The sequence below is a fragment of the Megalopta genalis genome, chromosome 1 (genome assembly GCF_051020955.1).
Source record: "Megalopta genalis isolate 19385.01 chromosome 1, iyMegGena1_principal, whole genome shotgun sequence".
NCBI classification, from domain to species: Eukaryota; Metazoa; Arthropoda; class Insecta; order Hymenoptera; family Halictidae; genus Megalopta; species Megalopta genalis.
In genome coordinates, this window is record NC_135013.1 from 5,495,689 (window position 1) to 5,514,460 (window position 18,772).

Sequence of the window (18,772 nt, forward strand, 5' to 3'; positions counted from 1 at the left end):
TTCAAACGACGAAACGAAGCTTTTAAAAGAAACAACCCGAAGAAAACAGAACGCATTTAGGTCGATCTTAGGTGCATTTAGGTCAGACTCGGTAAACCGCTAATCTATCGAGATACAAAAGAAACTTCGGCAATCGGCGGCCTCGATCCACATTTGTCGGCGAACACGCGCGCGGATCGGCCGGGCAAAGAAGATCTACGACGTTCGATGAAGCGTGCCGCCGCGGGATAGACGCGGACTTCGACGAAGTAAATTCTTCCGATCGAACGATATTGTTGCCGTCGAGCACAATGGAGATCGCAAACACGTAACAGTACATTGACCATCGATGCTCGCTCGGCGGGCGCCGCCGTCGCGTTCCCCGGCGTTCCCCGAACATCCGTGCGCGCATACGGTTCCGAAGAGCAGCGATTATTTCAGGAGGATATAGGTTTTCTTTACGAGCATCGAATCGCCGCGGTTACGAGGCGATAAAAGGTGGAAGGCGTGATCGGAATGACGCTCGGCCGGCGCGGCGATGACGTTTGCCCCTATGACCCGCGCGGCCCGACGTCTCATTTTCCGTCCGATCGATGCCTCGACGGGTATATAATTCGATTCGAGAGGCGTCGCGGGACCATAGAACCGGTCCGTCTCCGTTAGTCCTTGACGCGGCCGCGGAAAACAATTTCTGGCAGCCGGACAATTCGCTGGTGTTCTGTCACGCGAGGCCGAGAATCTGCTCGGGACCAACGCGCGCGGCCTCGGCGACTTCAGAAACTGGACTTCCGATGTCTCGCGGTGATCTCTGCTCGAGCGTGTCGCGACTGCAAAAGTGAAAAGATCGATCGGTGTTCCCCGGCGACGGATTCGATCCCGCGCTCTCGGTTCCGCCGCGGCGCGCTTAGAAAAAGCTCGAGAGCGCCGGTTGCGACGCTTTTCTGCGATACACGCGCGGTTCAGCAGGTAATAATAGAGCGCGAACTTGCCGCGAATTTCTAGAAGAACTTGGCGGAAATAGCGAACGGTTCACGAGCGTACTGGCACCACTTAGTCCGCTCCGTAATTACGAACGGAAGCGTCCACGCGCTTTCGACGATCGAGAAGACCTACGCGCCTACGGACAAATCGTGATCCGATCGAAGCGGCGCTGGATCCATCGCGGCGACGATCCTCGCGGTGACCGGAGATCGACCGTGGAACGCGCGTCGACGCGGCGGTGGTGTTGAAACGTGCTCCTCCTCGCCGGAACCGATAATTCCGGCTCGCCGTTTTCGCTGGACCGCGACGGAACTAGTTTCAGCCCGGAGATCGGCGAAGTTCGGGATACGGAGCGATGTTTCTGGCAGCGAGGAGAGGAGGTGACCAGCGGTGACGGATCGCGCGGGGCGGCGAGGATACGTTTCATGGACAGGTCCGAAGCATGTCCAGGTTGGATCGCGTCAGCGTGACCTCGCGCATTCTGCGAACAACCAGGCGGCTGATCTCGGTGAGTTACCCGGACGTTACCGACGAGATCCCCCTCCCCCCCTACACTGGGGGGGAGGAAGATGAAATTTTTAAAGCGGCCGCCCCGGAATAATCCCGGGCGTATCCCGTCGAATTTCCTCCCCGGGGTGGCCCGGCATCGAAACGGACAATTGATTCCGCTTTATCGGCCCCTCGAGACGCTCTCCTCATTTGTTCGCGTTCCTTGGCATGACGTTGCGAAGAAACGCATTTATATCTCTTTCACTGCTGGCAATTGGCCCAGTTACTAATGTACATCCGCGAACGAATGACGCGTGTCTTTTCTTCACGTGATGGCGAGCGGTGACGCAACCGGCTCTCTCTCTCTCTCTCTCTTTCGTTCTCTCGTTCTCTCTCTCTCTCTCTCTCTCTCTCTCTTTCGTTCTCTCGTTCTCTCTCTCTCTCTCTCTCTCTCTCTCTCTCTCATTCTCACTCATTCTCTCTTCTTCGCCCCGATGTAGAAACCGTAACGCTAGCTCGAGGGTGAAACGAGGAAGATTCATGAACGCCCGCGCAGCCTAAACAACCGGCCGCGGCCGTTCCCGCCGAATTCGAAGCGGCCCCGGGGCCCTCGTAACTTGTCCGAAACGATCCCCGAACGATCCGGGAATCGAGAAGAGCACGCGTCACCGTCTCCCTTTCTCCTCCGCTCGCCGAGATAACTTAACTTTCCTCGGAGCGTGCGCACACGCCGCGCCGTTCATTGTGCACCGGTCTTTCGCCGATCTAATTTTGAAGCGAGTTATCGGGAACGTGGTGTGACGTTCTTGCTACGGTTTTAGCCGGGCCAAGCATAGTTCTTTAGCCAAAGTTACTGCCCCGGCCGTCGCCGCGCCGGACTTATGAATGCACCGGGCAACTTTGCGTCCGGGCGCGCGGACGATTTCTCTCCGTGCCCGGTGTCCGAGAACTTTTCTGGATCGATGCTGCTCGGATTGTTTCGGGGCGAATAGGTCGAAATCGTGCGCTTCGATGCTTACGTTTAATTTGTCGCAAGTGGACTCTGTGGAGCTTTTTGTAAAATAGAAGCTTTCTGTGTCCATTGCGAGAGGTAGAAACTCGATTGAAAGTCGGTCCCTTCGGTGATCGTTTCAATCGAACGAGAATAATATGTTCGCGTTTTTAATTTCATTTAATTTATTTGCCATTTTAAATTGCGCTGAATTTTGTCGCAAATGCATAAAATCAGTCTACTCAAAATTTGGAATTTCTCGATTACGGTGTACAGGAATTTTTTGGTGGATCGCGCGTCGAGCGTTGCATTTTCAAATTTGATGCGATTATTAATCGACATTTGCAGAATTCACGGAAATTTTATGGACGTATCAAAGTCATTTTCTTCGAGTAAAAACGTTTGAAATCGTAACCGATGTATATAAATGTATATAAATGTATATAAATATATGCATGTGACGTATATAAATGTATGTATATATAAAAATATATGCATATAATGTATATAAATGTACGTACATATAAATATATGCATATAATGTATATAAATGTACGTACATATAAATATATGCATATAATGTGTCTAAATGTATCTAAAAATATGTATGAAAATGCATACAAATAATCGAAGCGCTCCCAAACGAATTAATCCCGATCGTCGTTAAGCGTATCAACAAATTCGGGTCGCATTCGAAAATATTTTGTTCGACTCCATCGGCAGAAATCGTTCGTTCCGACACGATCGGCCGATACGCGAATTTAATCTGGCCATTTATCTGGCCGATGCTCGAGGCTCGTCGTGTGTACAGGCGACGATTCGTTTCCGGTCGATATCGATCGGATTCGAAGTCGATTAATTGATTTACTTTGCGCGGCCGGCGCTCCAGATACCGGGAACAGTAATCTAGGAATATGGGACGTATCGTGTTTCATGGAAAAAAAAAGCGAAGAGAAAAAAGAAACGGGGTGTAAACATTTGATGTTGCTGTTCCCGTGAAACGATTGCCGTCGCGCGCGGTCTTTTACCGGGAAGTCGATCGAGGTCTTATCTAATTCGCGGAAGAATCTAATACGTTATAATAATATAACGGGGCGACCTCGAACAGCGATTCGCGCGTCGGCGTTCTCCACTTTATTCTCCGTAATACGAAGGGAGAATCATCCCCCGCGCGGCAGTCGGCCGGGCGCGACCTTGGATCCGAAGTCGGACGACGCGATGTTCCGCGCGCCGCGCCGAGAAGACTGCCAAACCCGTCTACATAGTCGTTCGCAAAAGTTCCCCGGGGCAATAAAAGAACGGAATCGATGACATAACAGCGCGCCGGCGATACTGAAACGTCGAGGAGAAATTATAAGTGCCGGCTTATACGCCGTTACAGATTATACGCTCGTCGAGGAGTTGGTTCTATGGCGCCATTGTTGCCACTCGATAATTATCCTGAGTACACGTACTTATTACGAGCGGACCGATCGGATAATTAGTTACATTTATGTGCAAACAATCTGCCCATAAAACGGTCGCGAAGGTTTTCTTTCGCCGTTGGCCATCGCGCGTTTCTTCCTGTAAGGCGCTGTTTATGTATACAGGGTGTCCCAAAAATGTCTCGCAATCCGGAAATGACGGGTTCCTCGGATCATTTGAAGCAACTTTTTCCTTTACAAAAATGTTCTCCGAGGCACCGTTAACGAGTTATCAACGAAAAACAGTGACCAATAAGAATCGAGTACGGCCGACGCGAGGCGGCCCAGCCAACCGGCGCACGTAGCCCAGTTCCGCTCATTGGCTCGGTCGCCTCGCGCCAGCCGAGCTCGTCTCACATTGCTCACTGTTTTTCGTTGATAACTCGTTAACGGTGCCTCGGAGAACATTTTTGTAAAGGAAAAAGTTGCTTCGAATGTCCCGAGGAACCCCCCACTTTCGGATTGCGAGACATTTCCGGGACACCCTGTATATGTCAACAGTTGTGTGACCGATATTACGAAAGCTGTTATCGCGTGCATCGTTTCTTTTTTGTTTTTCTTTTTTTTTAACGAACGCATTAAACACGTACACGCATAGACAAATAGGAAGCAAAACACCGGAGGATAAAAAGGCAAATGTATGATTAACGTCCTTTACGCGGGCAAAATACGTAATACATAAATCAAAGTCGACCACGAGGCGGACAGATATTTGTGCGCGCCGCGTACGGATAAAACGAACCGCCCAAACACTTGGAATATTGTTGACATTCTTGAATGTTCGATTGGAGCAATTGAATGATTCACGCGGGCCACGATGACGTACAGCCTCAAGCGGGGAGCAGCGCCGCAGATTTATGGCCGGCATATTCATATTAAATTCCTCAATGATTCCAGGCCACGGTATTTGACCGTCGAGCGCCCTGTCAATTTCACGTGACTCCACAATCAACGGAGACCACCAATGGTTCACAATATTACATTCCTTATCGCTTTATTATCGCATTCAATTCCTCTTTATTAACGCGCCCGTTCCTTGCAGACCGTGGCTCCCTGCGCAAAACAGTTACTATTATTATTATTATTTTATATTATCGTTTATATTATTTATATTATTATATATCACTATTACTATATTATTATTGTACTACGCGAAACTGTTACTATTCTTCGACTATTTCTTTCACTATACAGAATGTCCCGAAAATGTTCCTGAGGTCATTCGAAGCAACTTTTTCCTCAGCGAAAATGCAATCCGTGGCTTCGTTTACGAGTTATTAACGAAAAACAGTGACCAATGAGAGGCGAGCTCGGCTGGCGCGCAACGGCTGCCGCGTGGCGGTCATTGGCTCCGCGGTGTCGCGCCAGTCGAGTGCTCGCCTCTGATTGGTCACCGTTTTTCGTTAATAACTCGTAAACGAAGCCTCGGATTGCATTTTCGCTAAGGAAAAAGTTACTTCAAATTATCTCAGGAAACCTAATTTCCGGATTGCGAGACAATTTTTGGATACACTGTATTAAGCATAATTTTTCTTTCATTTTTGTACAGTGACTCTCATTTATATTTTGTATTTATTAACACTTTTTAAAACGCAACAACTTTTTTTAATACTGGAATAAACAATTCGAATTTTCCTTATATTATTATTATCTCACGTCAGCCAAACATAACTCTTATCGGTCAGTGTTTTTCGTTAACATTCAGAAATAAGAACGCATATAGGATAGTGGAGCCATAATTAATGGTAATTAATTAAGTTGAATTAATGCAAAATTTAAAATAGCTCTTCTGGCTCGGTGTTCTCATTTTACGTAACCTACTGCATTTATTAATTATATTTATTATTGCATTTATTAATTCCATTTCATTATTAATTTACTATACATATGGAATTGAATTTTGCGACTCCTGCAACAGTCACGTCTTTAACAGTTCTTCGAATATAAAGAAATTTGATTAAATTAAATTATTTGCAAGCGTGATGTAACAATTTTTACCGGCGCCTTTGGATCGCCAATCCAGTGCGAAGGGTCAACTTTATATTTCTCGAGCAAGGCATCTTAAATTATTCCATTGTAATACAAAGTAAAAAAAACAATCGAAACGTCTTATTGGATAAATATAAGTACGTACATATAAAGAAGTGTGTCGCAATCGGTCGGCTGACGGACAACGCTAACTGCGTATCGATCGATCCGCGTGACGCCGTGATCCCGTCACGGGACAATACATACATACATACGTACATACACACGCACATACTGTGCATAGAATTTCGAGAATGGTGTGCGCGCGGCGGGATCTACAATTTGCGGGAACGGATGCCGTTGACCATTGTTTAGAGTTTCGAGTTTTCGAGAGTTACATGTCCGACACGACGTCACGCGAAGAAACGACACGCGCCCAGATTTATTCGACTACGTACATTAGCGTCCGGGCCCCGTGCCAAGAACAAGGGGAAGCTGTTCGTGTCTCGATGGGTTCTGTCTCACGGGGGTTCCTCGCACACGGCTATCTACCAGCCACGGGAAACGCCGCGCCGCCACTATTTATTGCGCGGCCACTGCAATGGCGGACACCGGTTATGAAGCGAAAGGATGCTCTAGGGAAGCGGCTTCTTCTAGAGTCGGCGCTCTAAAAAAACGCAGTTCCTCTGCACCAACGCCGCGGCGGTGCCAATTGAAATTTTTCAGCATCACCTCTGGCAACCATTAGGTTGGAAACTATGAAACGGGCGTCGAATAAAAATAAAAACAAAAAGCGCAGTTTTTCTCATTATTTATTATATTCAATCCATATATATGGATTGAATAAAAAAATGCTCGATGTTGCTACCAAAAATTTATAATATATATATTGGAAGCTAAGGTTGGAAACTATGAAACGGGCGTCGAATAAAAATAAAAACAAAAAGCGCAATTTTTCTCATTATTTATTATATTCGATCCATATATATGGATTGAATAAAAAAATGCTCGATGTTGCTACCAAAAATATATAATATATATATATTGGAAGCTAAGGTTGGAAACTATGAAACGGGCGTCGAATAAAAATAAAAACAAAAAGCGCAATTTTTCTCATTATTTATTATATTCAATCCATATATATGGATTGAATAAAAAAATGCTCGATATTGCTACCAAAAATATATAATATATATATGAGCCGTTTATTTTGAAAGTGGCATAAGTCACTTTGTTTTTAAGTCGATATATTTAAGGGTTTGCGTTTTAACACGTTTAAAAATATGGATGCTAACTTTCGAGAAGATTTATTGGGATTTGTTACCTCAGGATACTGATATTTTTCTCAGTATAAATAATTTCGTATAAACATTAAAAAATCACCACTTTTCATTACGGTAAAGTGACTTATGCCACTTTCAAAATAAAAGGCTCATATATATTTTTTTTTTTGGAAGCAACATCGAGCACTTTTTTCATTAGCAGATCCATCTACGAATGCGTGATTAATGTTTCTCGAAGCTTGAGCTGCGCTACGATTCCATTTGAACTCGTACAAGATTAAACGTAGATGTAAATCGTGATTTGTTTATATCTGGTTTCGGAGATAAATCAAATAAAAATGGGATACAAAGACGAAAAAATTTTTGCGAAATGAGTAAGCAGAATACCTTTGAAATTTATAAACAAAAGTATCGAGCGCACGTTACAATGAACCTCTTGTTAGTCTCAGATTAAACAAAAGCGCCCGTTTCATAGTTTACAACCTAATAATTAACGATCGAACGTATCTCGATACGTGCCTGCAATTGCTTGTACAGTAATGTCTCTCTAATTGACGCCCAGATTGCGCACAGAAATTGACAATTTAGGGAGAAGAGAGACGATTATTCGAGCCTTTCGGTTTATCTTTATAGTTATAAATTGTCCACAATTATAAAAACGAGCCGCAAAGCTCGAATAACCGTATCTCCTATTCCTAAATTGTCCATTTTAGTGGACAATCTGAGCGTCAGTAAGGGAGACATTAATGTATCCATTTTAGTGGACAATCTGAGCGTCAGTAAGGGAGACATTACTCTATCCATTTTAGTGGACAATCTGAGCGTCAGTAAATATGCAAACGATATTTCTCGTGGACGCAGACTGCATGACTATGAAAACCGAGATACAGGTAACCCATCTAAAAGTAGATAGGTTCCTAAAAAATACCCTGTTGTGAGAATTAGTGTTATATGAGGCCCATTAGAGCGGTACAAAAAACTGTTCTAAAAACTGATTAAGAACAAAAATTTTTTTTTTGATTCCATATAAGCAACTTACCTTTATTAAAAATATAATTGTATGCATAAAACAAAACGAAACAAAAATAAGAATATTATTTTCATTTGATTTAACCTTAATTTAATAAATTTCTTCCTAGTTGCTACTCAGTGCAAATGAGAACGTTTTCTCGGTAGAACGATATCACCTTCACTTTCTGAACCTTCTTCATCGTTCAGATTTTGTTCTCACTTTCTATTCTCTTTAAAAAAAATCTGTAATTTTCGTTTGTCTGCTGGTTCTCACAAGGTCGTTGTAGATTTCGTGATACGAAGATAGACAATTTTGCAGCTCCCACTTGAATTACGATAATTATATTTTCATGTTAAGGCGCTATAGTTCGTTATTCCTTCCTGTCGTTATTTTACGGTAATTTAGTTTTTAAATATGTTACACAAAAATCATGCTACAAGTACAATGTCGTGCGAAGGTTTTCGCAATTTTTTCATCGTGTTATAGAGCGAAACCGTCTTGCAGAATCTGTATTTCAGTGATCGAGAACCGAAATACTTTGAGGTTTCAAGTGAACAAATCTGAAAAAAATCCAACTTCGTAGAAAATATTAGGAAATTTGAACCGTCGCTTTTTCTGACCTTTTCTTTTCGACCATCTAATGAAAACTTGCGCAAAATGGAATCGCGACAGACGCCGAAGCATCGATCCATGTTCAAACCGATCAAAGAACGAAGACAAAAATCCTGTCGTTTCAAGACACAGCGAGAACTCGATCATCATCAACGAATTAGCATATTATGTATATGTTGCGCAAAATTGCAACTTAATTTGTCCGAAACGAACGTTGTTCGGTGCAGTTTGCACACAGGATTAAACTTAGCAAGATGGCGTGCACTCAAGCCGAAGCGTTGCAATCTAGCTTCTCTCGAGACCCTCTCGAAATAGTTGCACACGCCTTGATAGGAGAAAAGTGTTCGCAGCTATCAAGGGAATTGCAACAATGATAGGAGAGCCTATCGGACGCACGAGCTGCACTCTGCGTGCGTCGTCGCGAGTGTTTTAAATCGACGGTGCATGTCACCGTAAACTTCGACGAGCGCGATATCATCGGGCCAGTCGATCGATTACGGGGAAACCAGCGATCGTAATGAAAAATCGCTACACGCGTCGACACGTTGAAACATCTAATCGATGAACCAAGATTACCGGATTACGTCACGACAGGCGACGACGACGACGACGACCCTGACGTTCGAGATCTCGCTTTCTTCGAACCGCGCGCGCGTTTTCTCCGTCTTTTTCTTCCTTTTCTTTCTTTTGTCGCAAAGACAGATTGGCCACGCGAAACACAATGAGAGTCCGAAGTACAAAATCTAGCCTAGAAAACTTTGTTCGTCCCGATGAAAAGCGCGACGGACAACGCGCGTACGAGGCAGCTCGCGGCCAGATAACCCGCGTTAATTGGTATCATCCAGCGTGATTTATGCTATCTCATCCATCTGGCGTACGTTTGTACTCTCTGTTTATTATGGCTCTCGCGGCACGTAATATAAGATTTCGGTTCCAACCGAAACGAGCTCCTCGTAATCGTGCTTCCCCGTTTCACAACGGTTCCACGGTGTTGGCTTTCGAAACGGCGACCTTTTATCTCCCTGAACTTCGCCCTTCGCGGCGAGTAATTACGATAATTAAATTTTTTTCTCGCGCGCCGCGCCGCGACCTCCGCACGCCGGTACGTATACCTCATTTCTTTTTTCCGTTTGTCGCAATTAACGTCGCGGTTATTCTAAACGCCTGCCTCCGTTAACCGGTTAGCTGTGTTCGACGAGTATACTCGTCACGGAGAAGCGGCAGTACAGTAATGTCTCCCTAATTGACGCTCGGATTGTCCTTGCGACTTGTTTTTATAGTTACCGATTGTCAACGATTATAAAAACATGGGTACAAAGCCGGAATAATCGTATCTCCTGTTCCCAAATTGTCCATTTTTCTGCACAATCTATGTGTCAGTTAGGGAGACATTACTATATTTTGTGTGACGACGAGCATACTCGTCGCGCGTAAAAAGTAGCGACCATTGGCTATTTAAATTGTAATTTTAAGAAAAACAAAAACATGTTCTCAAATGAGCCGTTTATTTTGAAAGTGGCATAAGTCACTTTACCGTAATGAAAAGTGGTGATTTTTTAATGTTTATATACGAAATTATTTATACTAAGAAAAATATCAGTATCCTGAGATAACAAATACAAGTAAATCTTCTCGAAAGTTAGCATCCATATTTTTAAACGTGTTAAAACGCAAACCCTTAAATATATCGACTTAAAAACGAAGTGACTTATGCCACTTCCAAAATAAACGGCTCAAATTTCAAGATGTTTCGAGTATTTTGAAGCCAATTCTACGCGAAGGTGTTTACATTGTCATAAAAATAAGATTAGAAAAGAATCGTGATACTGGTGGTCGACTTGCAAAGAGCCATTACGTATCGTTTCTTGCTTTGCCGAATACAATAATGTCTCTCTAACTGACGCTCGGTTTGTCCACAAAAATGGACAATTTTGGAAGAGGAGATACGATTGTTCGAGCCTTGTGGCTCGTTTTTTATGGTCATCGATTATCAACAATTATAAAAACAAGCTGCAAGCTCCCTTACTAACGCTCAGATTGTCCACTAAAATGGACAATTAGGGAAGATAATATTCTTATTTTTGTTTCGTTTGTGTTATACATACATTTATATTTTTAATAAAAGTTAAGTTGCTTATATGGAATCAAAAAACAAAATGTTCTTAATCAGTTTTTAGAACAGTTTTTTGTACCGCTAATGGGCCTCATATAACACTAATTCTCACAACAGGGTATTTTTTAGGAACCTCTCTACCTATAGAAGGGTTACCTGTATCTCGGTTTTCATAGTCATGCAGTCTGCGTCCACGAGAAATATCATTTGCATATTTACGGACGCTCAGATTGTCCACTAAAATGGATAGAGTAATGTCTCCCTTACTGACGCTCAGATTGTCCACTAAAATGGATACAGTAATGTCTCCCTTACTGACGCTCAGATTGTCCACTAAAACGGGCAATTTGGGAAGAGGAGACACGATTATTTGAGCCTTGCGGCTCGTTTTTATAATTATGCACAATTTATAACTATAAAGATAAACCGCAAGGCTCGAATAGTCGCCTCTCTTCTCCCTAAATTGTCCATTTTTGTGCGCAATCTGGACGTCAATTAGAGAGACATTACTGTACAAACAATTGCAGGCACGTATCGAGATACGTTCGATCGTTAATTATTAGGTTGTAAACTATGAAACGGGCGTTTTTTTTTAATCTGAGACTAAAAAGAGGTTCATTGTAACGTGCGCTCGATACTTTTGTTTATAAATTTCAAAGGTATTCTTCTTACTCATTTCGCAAAAATTTTTTCGTCTTTGTATCCCATTTTTATTTTATTTATCTCCGAAACCAGGTGGAAACAAAACACGATTTACATCTACGTTTAATCTTGTACGAGTTCAAATGGAATCGTAGCGCAGCTCAAGCTTCGAGAAACATTAATCACGCATTCGTAGATGGATCTGGTAATGAAAAAGATGCTCGATGTTGATTCCAAAAATATATAATGTATATATATATTGGAAACTAAGGTTGGAAACTATGAAACGGGCGTTGAATAAAAATAAAAACAAAAAGCGCAATTTTTCTCATTATTTATTATATTCAATCTCTATATATGGATTTTTATAATTGTGGACAATTTATAACTATAAAAATAAACCGCAAGGCTCGAATAATCGTATCTCTTCCCAAATTGTCCATTTTTCTGCGCAATCTGTGCGTCAATTATAGAGACATTACTGTACTCTTCTTTGCTCGATTCTCGTGACACATGTAGGTGCGCGCTCTAAAAAGCAGGCGTCACAGCTAATTGGTTAACGACGCGCTTAGAAGCTCGCTGAAGCTCGCCGAAGCTCGTTGTTTCGCAACAACGCGTTGTTCTCGCGAAGAAAGATCGAGATCTCCCGATTTTCCCCGATTTTCCCGCGTCGATCCGCGAAACTCGCGCGCAACGAGATTCCGAAAAACCGAGAGAAAAAGAGCGGAGCGTAACCGGTTCTCAAAATATTATCGCATAGGATGACGGCGCACAAAGACTCCTCCGGTCTATTTACACAACACGCGAATCGTTGACAATCACGAGCACGTGACGCAGCGAACTCGTTAATCAAAGGCTCTCGTATTTCATGTGGCCGAACACGTCGCGAGCGGTGCTCGCCGTTATCGAGCCGGAGCCTCGTCGCCGCCTGTACATGTACGTACGTACGTATGTATTCGAGCGGTTGCGAAAGATCTCTAATCGCTAATTGAAACTTCGAAGTACGTTTTTATCCGGTATCTGGGGCCGATCTCTAACGTTTTCGCGGTAAGTTGCGTTATCGGGCGGCGTCCGCCGGTAATGCGTTTACAAACTGCGTCGAACTGCTCCGGCCAACCGGAGGAATCCGCGAGTAATACCATTATCTCGTTACCATTGCGACCAGCTTCGGTCTACGTCAAAGAAGACACCGACGCTCCCGTGCACGCTATTTGTTCGGCTTATCGCGAGCCGGCCACTCGTTGCCCGGCCGCGGCGTGACGTCCGCGATCGATTGTTTCCGCAAACCGCTGGAACTTTCGGTCAACCCGACGACCGAACTGTATTGTCCGAACTTGCAACAGAATTCCCCGTGTCTTGAAATTCTCGTCTTGCCCCCGATGAACCGCGCGGTCGCGAGCCGTGGCCCGCTTTCTCGTCGAAAGGAACACCGCCGAGCCTCTTCGCAGTCACCGAGAGACGCGATGTTTAATTGTTGGCAGAATTTTATTTACGTCGTGGCAACGATTTTTTTAAATATTTCTCGGTATTTTCGAGCGATACTTTTTTCGCTGATTAAGGAAGGTGCGAAACGTGTTCTACATTTGCGAGATGTCTGACGCGACTCGAGTTGAGCGAAGCGCCGGCCGGAGAAGACGATAAATCGTCGCGTGACTTCGCGATTAAATCGTGAATAAATAATATTAACCCTTTGCAGTCGAAGCTGTTTCAACTGTGAATCTAAAGTAATTTTTCTGACTTATAGTATTTTTATCGGTCCGGTATTTTTCGCATAGTCACGATACTTTCGCTCGGCACTAAAAGGGTTAAGATCTTTCAAATCTTCATTTTGCTCGAAGATCTGCCGTCCACCGATTATCTGCATATTAACATAACATATTAACCGTTTGCACTCGAAGTCATCTTAACTGTAAATCAAAAATAATTGACTCATAGTATGATTATTTTACACGACGAAGCGCATTTTATGCGTATGAAATTGACTCTTGTGACCTCGCGCAACGGTTACACGACTTAACAATCGTTTTAAATCTAAACTTTGCTAATGTAACAATTATTTTAGATCGTGACAAATTTTAATGGTGCCTCAGAGCCACCGCTCGAGTGCAAAGAGTTAATAATGAATAAATAATATTGATGAATAAATAAATGAATAAATATCTATTTTCTAGATCGATTATTACATTCAACAGATAGCTTGAAATTTCTTAATTAATCAAATATTAAAATTCACTCTCTTACGATCTGAATTATCGAATTGTATTTTATTCTTACTCTATTCGAGCCAAATCACAATGACATTGTCTCTTCAATAATTGCAATAAATTCGAGACAAATCCATCAAAATTTTGTTCCAAACTTCGCCTATTTATTTTCATAAAAAAAGAAAAATAAACCCGCATAAAATCCGCGCTCCGATAATTCGATGCTAAAGTAAACATGTTTTCAGAGCAGATCGTAACGAGTCCCCGAAGCCGAACAGCTTCGGTTTCAAATGACTCTGCCGGTTCGAAGCAGCGCTAATTATTCATTTGTCGTGCACAGGCTAACGATCCAAGGTAATAAGTGCAAACAGGATGAGTAAGGGGGCAAGGGTTGAGAACCGCGTGTGTGCAGCGTCGCGAATCAACGCACGAGCGATGAAAGTTCGTTAGAAAAATACATATTGCCGTTCCCGAAGATAAGATTCCGGATCCGATTAGCCGACACGCGCGCGAATCGCCTCGATCTTACGGCGCTCGATCGTCGGATCTGCAAATATCTCCGCAATAACTGCAAAACTGATATTTCTACGACCGAAGCCGTCGAGTTTAATTTTTTGGGGCATCTAAATTTTCCTCTTGTGAACTGCACACATCGATACCACACTCCGAACCGACTCCGTTCCGTTTCCTTCGAGAAATCCGTCGTGACGCTTAGGGTAGCAGAGGGTAGCTAAAGTGATAATTCGTTGGTGTCCATATTGAAGCATCGCGTGTTGTGCAAAATGAATCTTTGGATATCAGAGCAAACACTTTTTAGGTTTAAATCTCGATTGGCAGGCCTTGGGGGACCATTTCGACCCGGAGTTACAAAGATTCCATCGGAATCCTAATTTTCCGGCGGCCGTTTGCAATTATCGACTATTAATATCGAGTCGAATAAAAATAAAAGTCGAATAACTTTGGCCTCGATAAAACGGGTCGTTTGAAAACGTGCAAACGAATATTAACCCTTAGCACTCCGTTGGCTCCGCTATGGGGACATCCGTCATTTGTTCCGTAAATCCGAAGGCTCTGCTGCGGAGCCCAATATTTTTATCATGATTACACCGAAGATGCTATGTTTTTGTCGACGTTGGCAATTGTTATTTGTAGCGAAAACGTGCTTAGCGTTTGTACCGTTACGATTAAAACATGTTTTGCCCATTTTTATACTTAGCAACGTAAAATGAATAACATCAAACGCTTTCGCAAGGACGCGCAATCTTTTCCGCTCGAAATAAGGCTTCCTTCATCTCGGGCGCTTTGCTCGAAAAATGTGCCGGAGTTGCTGTTAGTGATATTTTTCAAAAAAACGCTGTTCAACTTTATTTTAGAACGTCCGAAGAATATTTACTAATTTTTAATTTAATTTAATTATTAATCGAGCCGATTCCAGCGAAGATTAACGATAAAAAAATTCCGGCGAACTCGCGCGAAAGATATTTTTGTTTCAATAATTCCGTATCCAAGCAGAATTCAACGGACGATTCGCGATGCTAATTTTATAATAAATCGCGTCGAAGAACACGAGGGATATATTTATTTAAGAATCGCGAAGAATATCGTTAATAGTAAATTTACCCATTTCGATGAGGATGCATTTGCTGCTTGGAAATGAACTGTGAACCGCACACTTCGATATTAAAGCGTCAGTTTTAGCGGACGTAAACCTCTGCAATCTACAATAATATACGTACAGTAATGTCTCCTTTACTGACGCTCAGGTTGTGTACAGAAATGGACAATTTGGGAAGAGGAGATACGATTATTCGAACCCTGCGACTCGTTTTTATAGTTGTTGACAATCGGTAACTATAATAAACGAGATGCAAAGCTCTAAAAATTGCATCTTCTTTTCCCAAATTATCCATTTTAGTGGACAATCTGAGCGTCAGTAAGGGAGACATTACTGTATATGGTTTTCTTCTATGTGTGGGTCGTCATAGTGTGCGGCGACCCCGCAACTCTAACGTGCCAACGAAGAAACGCAGGAAATCGGAAAACCGGGGATCTTCCTGGTGTCACTAGACTCTCACGGTTACGACTTACGAGGAGGCTACGTGGCCGCACGTGCTGTTGCCGTTCATTCGGAAATTAACAGAGCCGAGGAGATAATGCGAGGCGAAGAAAACCGGATCGGTGGCACCGCGCAGGTGTAAACTTGTGCAGCTGTGTTTTTCAGCTGTGGCCCGCGTGGCCCATCCGAGGTCGCCTACGCGAACGCATACACGTACACGCGTAGCCATGGGAGGTCTCATTCCGTGATAAAACATTCCGTGACGCGTATTCCTGCATTGTACAACGTATGCATACATCTATGTATATATGTATGCATACATGTATGTATATATGTATGTATGTATGTATGTATGTAAGTATGTATGTATGTATGAATACGGCGGCACGGACTGTTTGCCTAATTCCGGTGCCGCGATAACGTCGAACGCAATAGGTCTTAATTAAGCGATCCCTGGCGCAGGAGCTTTCTAGGTACGAGCAGCCGGACGATCCTCCGTTTTAATCAGCCGGGAATGTAAATGCCACCTCGGCGCGCATAAAACATATGTATCTGATGGTTATGCAATCGTGGCCGCTGCACGCGCGCGTGTTGGACTTTAAAAACCACGTGCGCGATCCGCGATTACCGTGCGCCGGCCCGAGATCTTTTTCAAGCGAGATCTCGAGATCATTCTGTCAATGTTGACGGCGTGTAGTGACCGCCGTTTGCAAACGATTAAAGCTCGGTACAGTATTGTCTCTCTAATTGGCGCTCGGATTGTCCACAAAAATGGATAATTCGGGAAGAGGAGATACGATTAATCGAGCCTTGCGGTTCGTTTTCCTAATTACGAATTGTCAAGAACTACAGGGTGTCCCAAAAATGTCTCGCAATTTGAAAGTGGCGGGTTCCTCGGGTCATTTGAAGCAACTTCTTCCTTTACAAAAATTTTCTCCGAGGCACCGTTAACGAGTTATTAACGAAAAAGCAGTCACCAATAAGAATCGAGTACGGCTGACGCGAGGCAGCCCAGCCAACCAGCGCGCGAAGCCCAGTTCCGCTCATTGGCTCGGTCGTCTCGCGCCAGCCGAGCTCGCCTCTCATTGGTCACTGTTTTTCATTAATAACTCGTTAACGATGCCTCGGAGAACATTTTTGTAAAGGAAGAAGTTGCTTCAAATGATCCGAGGAACTCGCCATTTCCGGATTGCGAGATCTCCTCTTCCCAAATTGTCCATTTTTCTGCGCAATCTGAGCGTCAGTTAGGGAGACATTACTGTACATCGTTTCATTCGTCCCGGTGGTACACGAAGCATTCTTATATTCCGCGAAGATTAACAATAAATTCGTCGTTATTTAGCTGTCCGCCGATAGCGACACGTGCATCGTTCAAAATTTATCGTTAAGGTGATTTCGAATCGAGCAAATTTCGCGGCAACACTATAATTTATTTGTTGCTCGTCTCTTTGTAACATTTTGCCGCGTGCAAGCTGATTACATTTTAAGCCGCGAGTCAACATTTTCGATAATGGGACTTGCGCCGCTGCGATTCGAAGCCCTTCATATGACCGCGCGTGCATCGCGTATGTACATCTATCGTGAAAGAGTAGGGAAAGATTCTTTGACATTTTCCGGCTGATTGTTTTATGATATTGTTTTGTGATAATGACGAGATTGGATTTATTTAAACTTCGTTCGATTTCTATGGTAATATATGTGCTTGGTTAATGGAAGTCCAAAAATTTCTCCTAGCGACATTTTGATAATACAGTAAATTCTCGACAATTGTCCTTCAATTTGTGAATGAAAATGGACAATTTCGGAAGAGAAGATACGATTTTATAAACAATCGGGAATTGTAAAAACGAGCCGCGAGGCTCGAATAATCGTATCTTCTCTTCCCAATTTGTCCATTTCAGTTTACAAGTCGCGCGCGCGCGCGCGCGAAGGACAATTGCGAAGAATTTACTCAATCGGGAACTGTGAACGAAAAAAACACTGGTTCGGTAATCCTAGCGTTAAATAATACTTATAATAATGTTTATATATATTAATATAGGTATTATATATAATATTACATTATATTATTAATATATGATACATATATGTAAAATTATACATAATATTATATTATATTATTAATGTATAAAATTATATACAATATTATATTATATTATTAATATATAAAGTTATATACAATATTATATTATATTATTAATATATAAAATTATATATAATATTATATTGTATTATTAATATATAAAATTATATACAATATTGTATTATATTATTAATATATAAAGTTATATATAATATAATATTATATATTATTAATGTATATAATTTTATATATATTATTATATATTATATTACTAATATATAAAATTATATATAATATAATATTATATTATATATAATACTTATAATAAAATTAATAATACTTATTACTCCTTCCTCTAAGAACAAAAAACACGAGCCACCAAAAATCCAGCCAAGCAAAAAACAAAAGAAAATGCCCAATCCATCGGGTCGGAAGTTGCGGAAACGTCAGATACGCGAAATCGCAGCGCGAAATGTGAAGCGGCGAGTCGGCCGGTTCCGAGGAGAAATTCGAAAGGAAATTGATCTCGTGCCGCGATAAAAATCGCCGGAGATCAGCGCGAACGCTGGAGAAAAACGCGACGCCGCGATCTATTCATCGTGCGTTAATATCATTCGGAAGTCGCGTTAAATATTTATGATTCCCGGTGGAACGTGGCACTAAACTGTCGCCGGTAAAAGAAGAAGAAAAAAAAAGGTGAATATTCTTCGTACGGGATCGTACGCGCGCTTTCGCCGAGCGGAACGTGTAACGTCGATTCAAGGTCCGCGGGCGTCTTCGTCGTGCGTCTTCCGCCGCTATCTTGATGCCAGGCGACGTTTCCCGTTTTCGCGGCAACGTTCCCGCGTGACATACGCGCGGCTCGCACGCACTCCGCGAGTTTTCGGGCAGGTAGA

The 18,772-nt window shown here is 42.8% G+C and overlaps 1 protein-coding gene across 3 annotated transcripts in view; it reads left to right on the forward strand.

The window, feature by feature from the left end:
• The window catches only part of Pdk1 (Phosphoinositide-dependent kinase 1), a 1,509,859-nt gene that overhangs the window by 1,407,217 nt on the left and 83,870 nt on the right, over positions 1 to 18,772 (forward strand). The window contains exon 1 of one of the 3 annotated variants that reach the window (XM_076519280.1): positions 1,388 to 1,468. The exons of the other annotated variants lie outside the window; for them this stretch is intronic. Coding sequence (XP_076375395.1) covers positions 1,403 to 1,468 — 66 coding nt within the window. The 5' untranslated portion in view covers positions 1,388 to 1,402. Of the gene's footprint in view, positions 1 to 1,387; positions 1,469 to 18,772 lie in introns of those variants that run through there. 3 annotated transcript variants of the gene reach the window in all.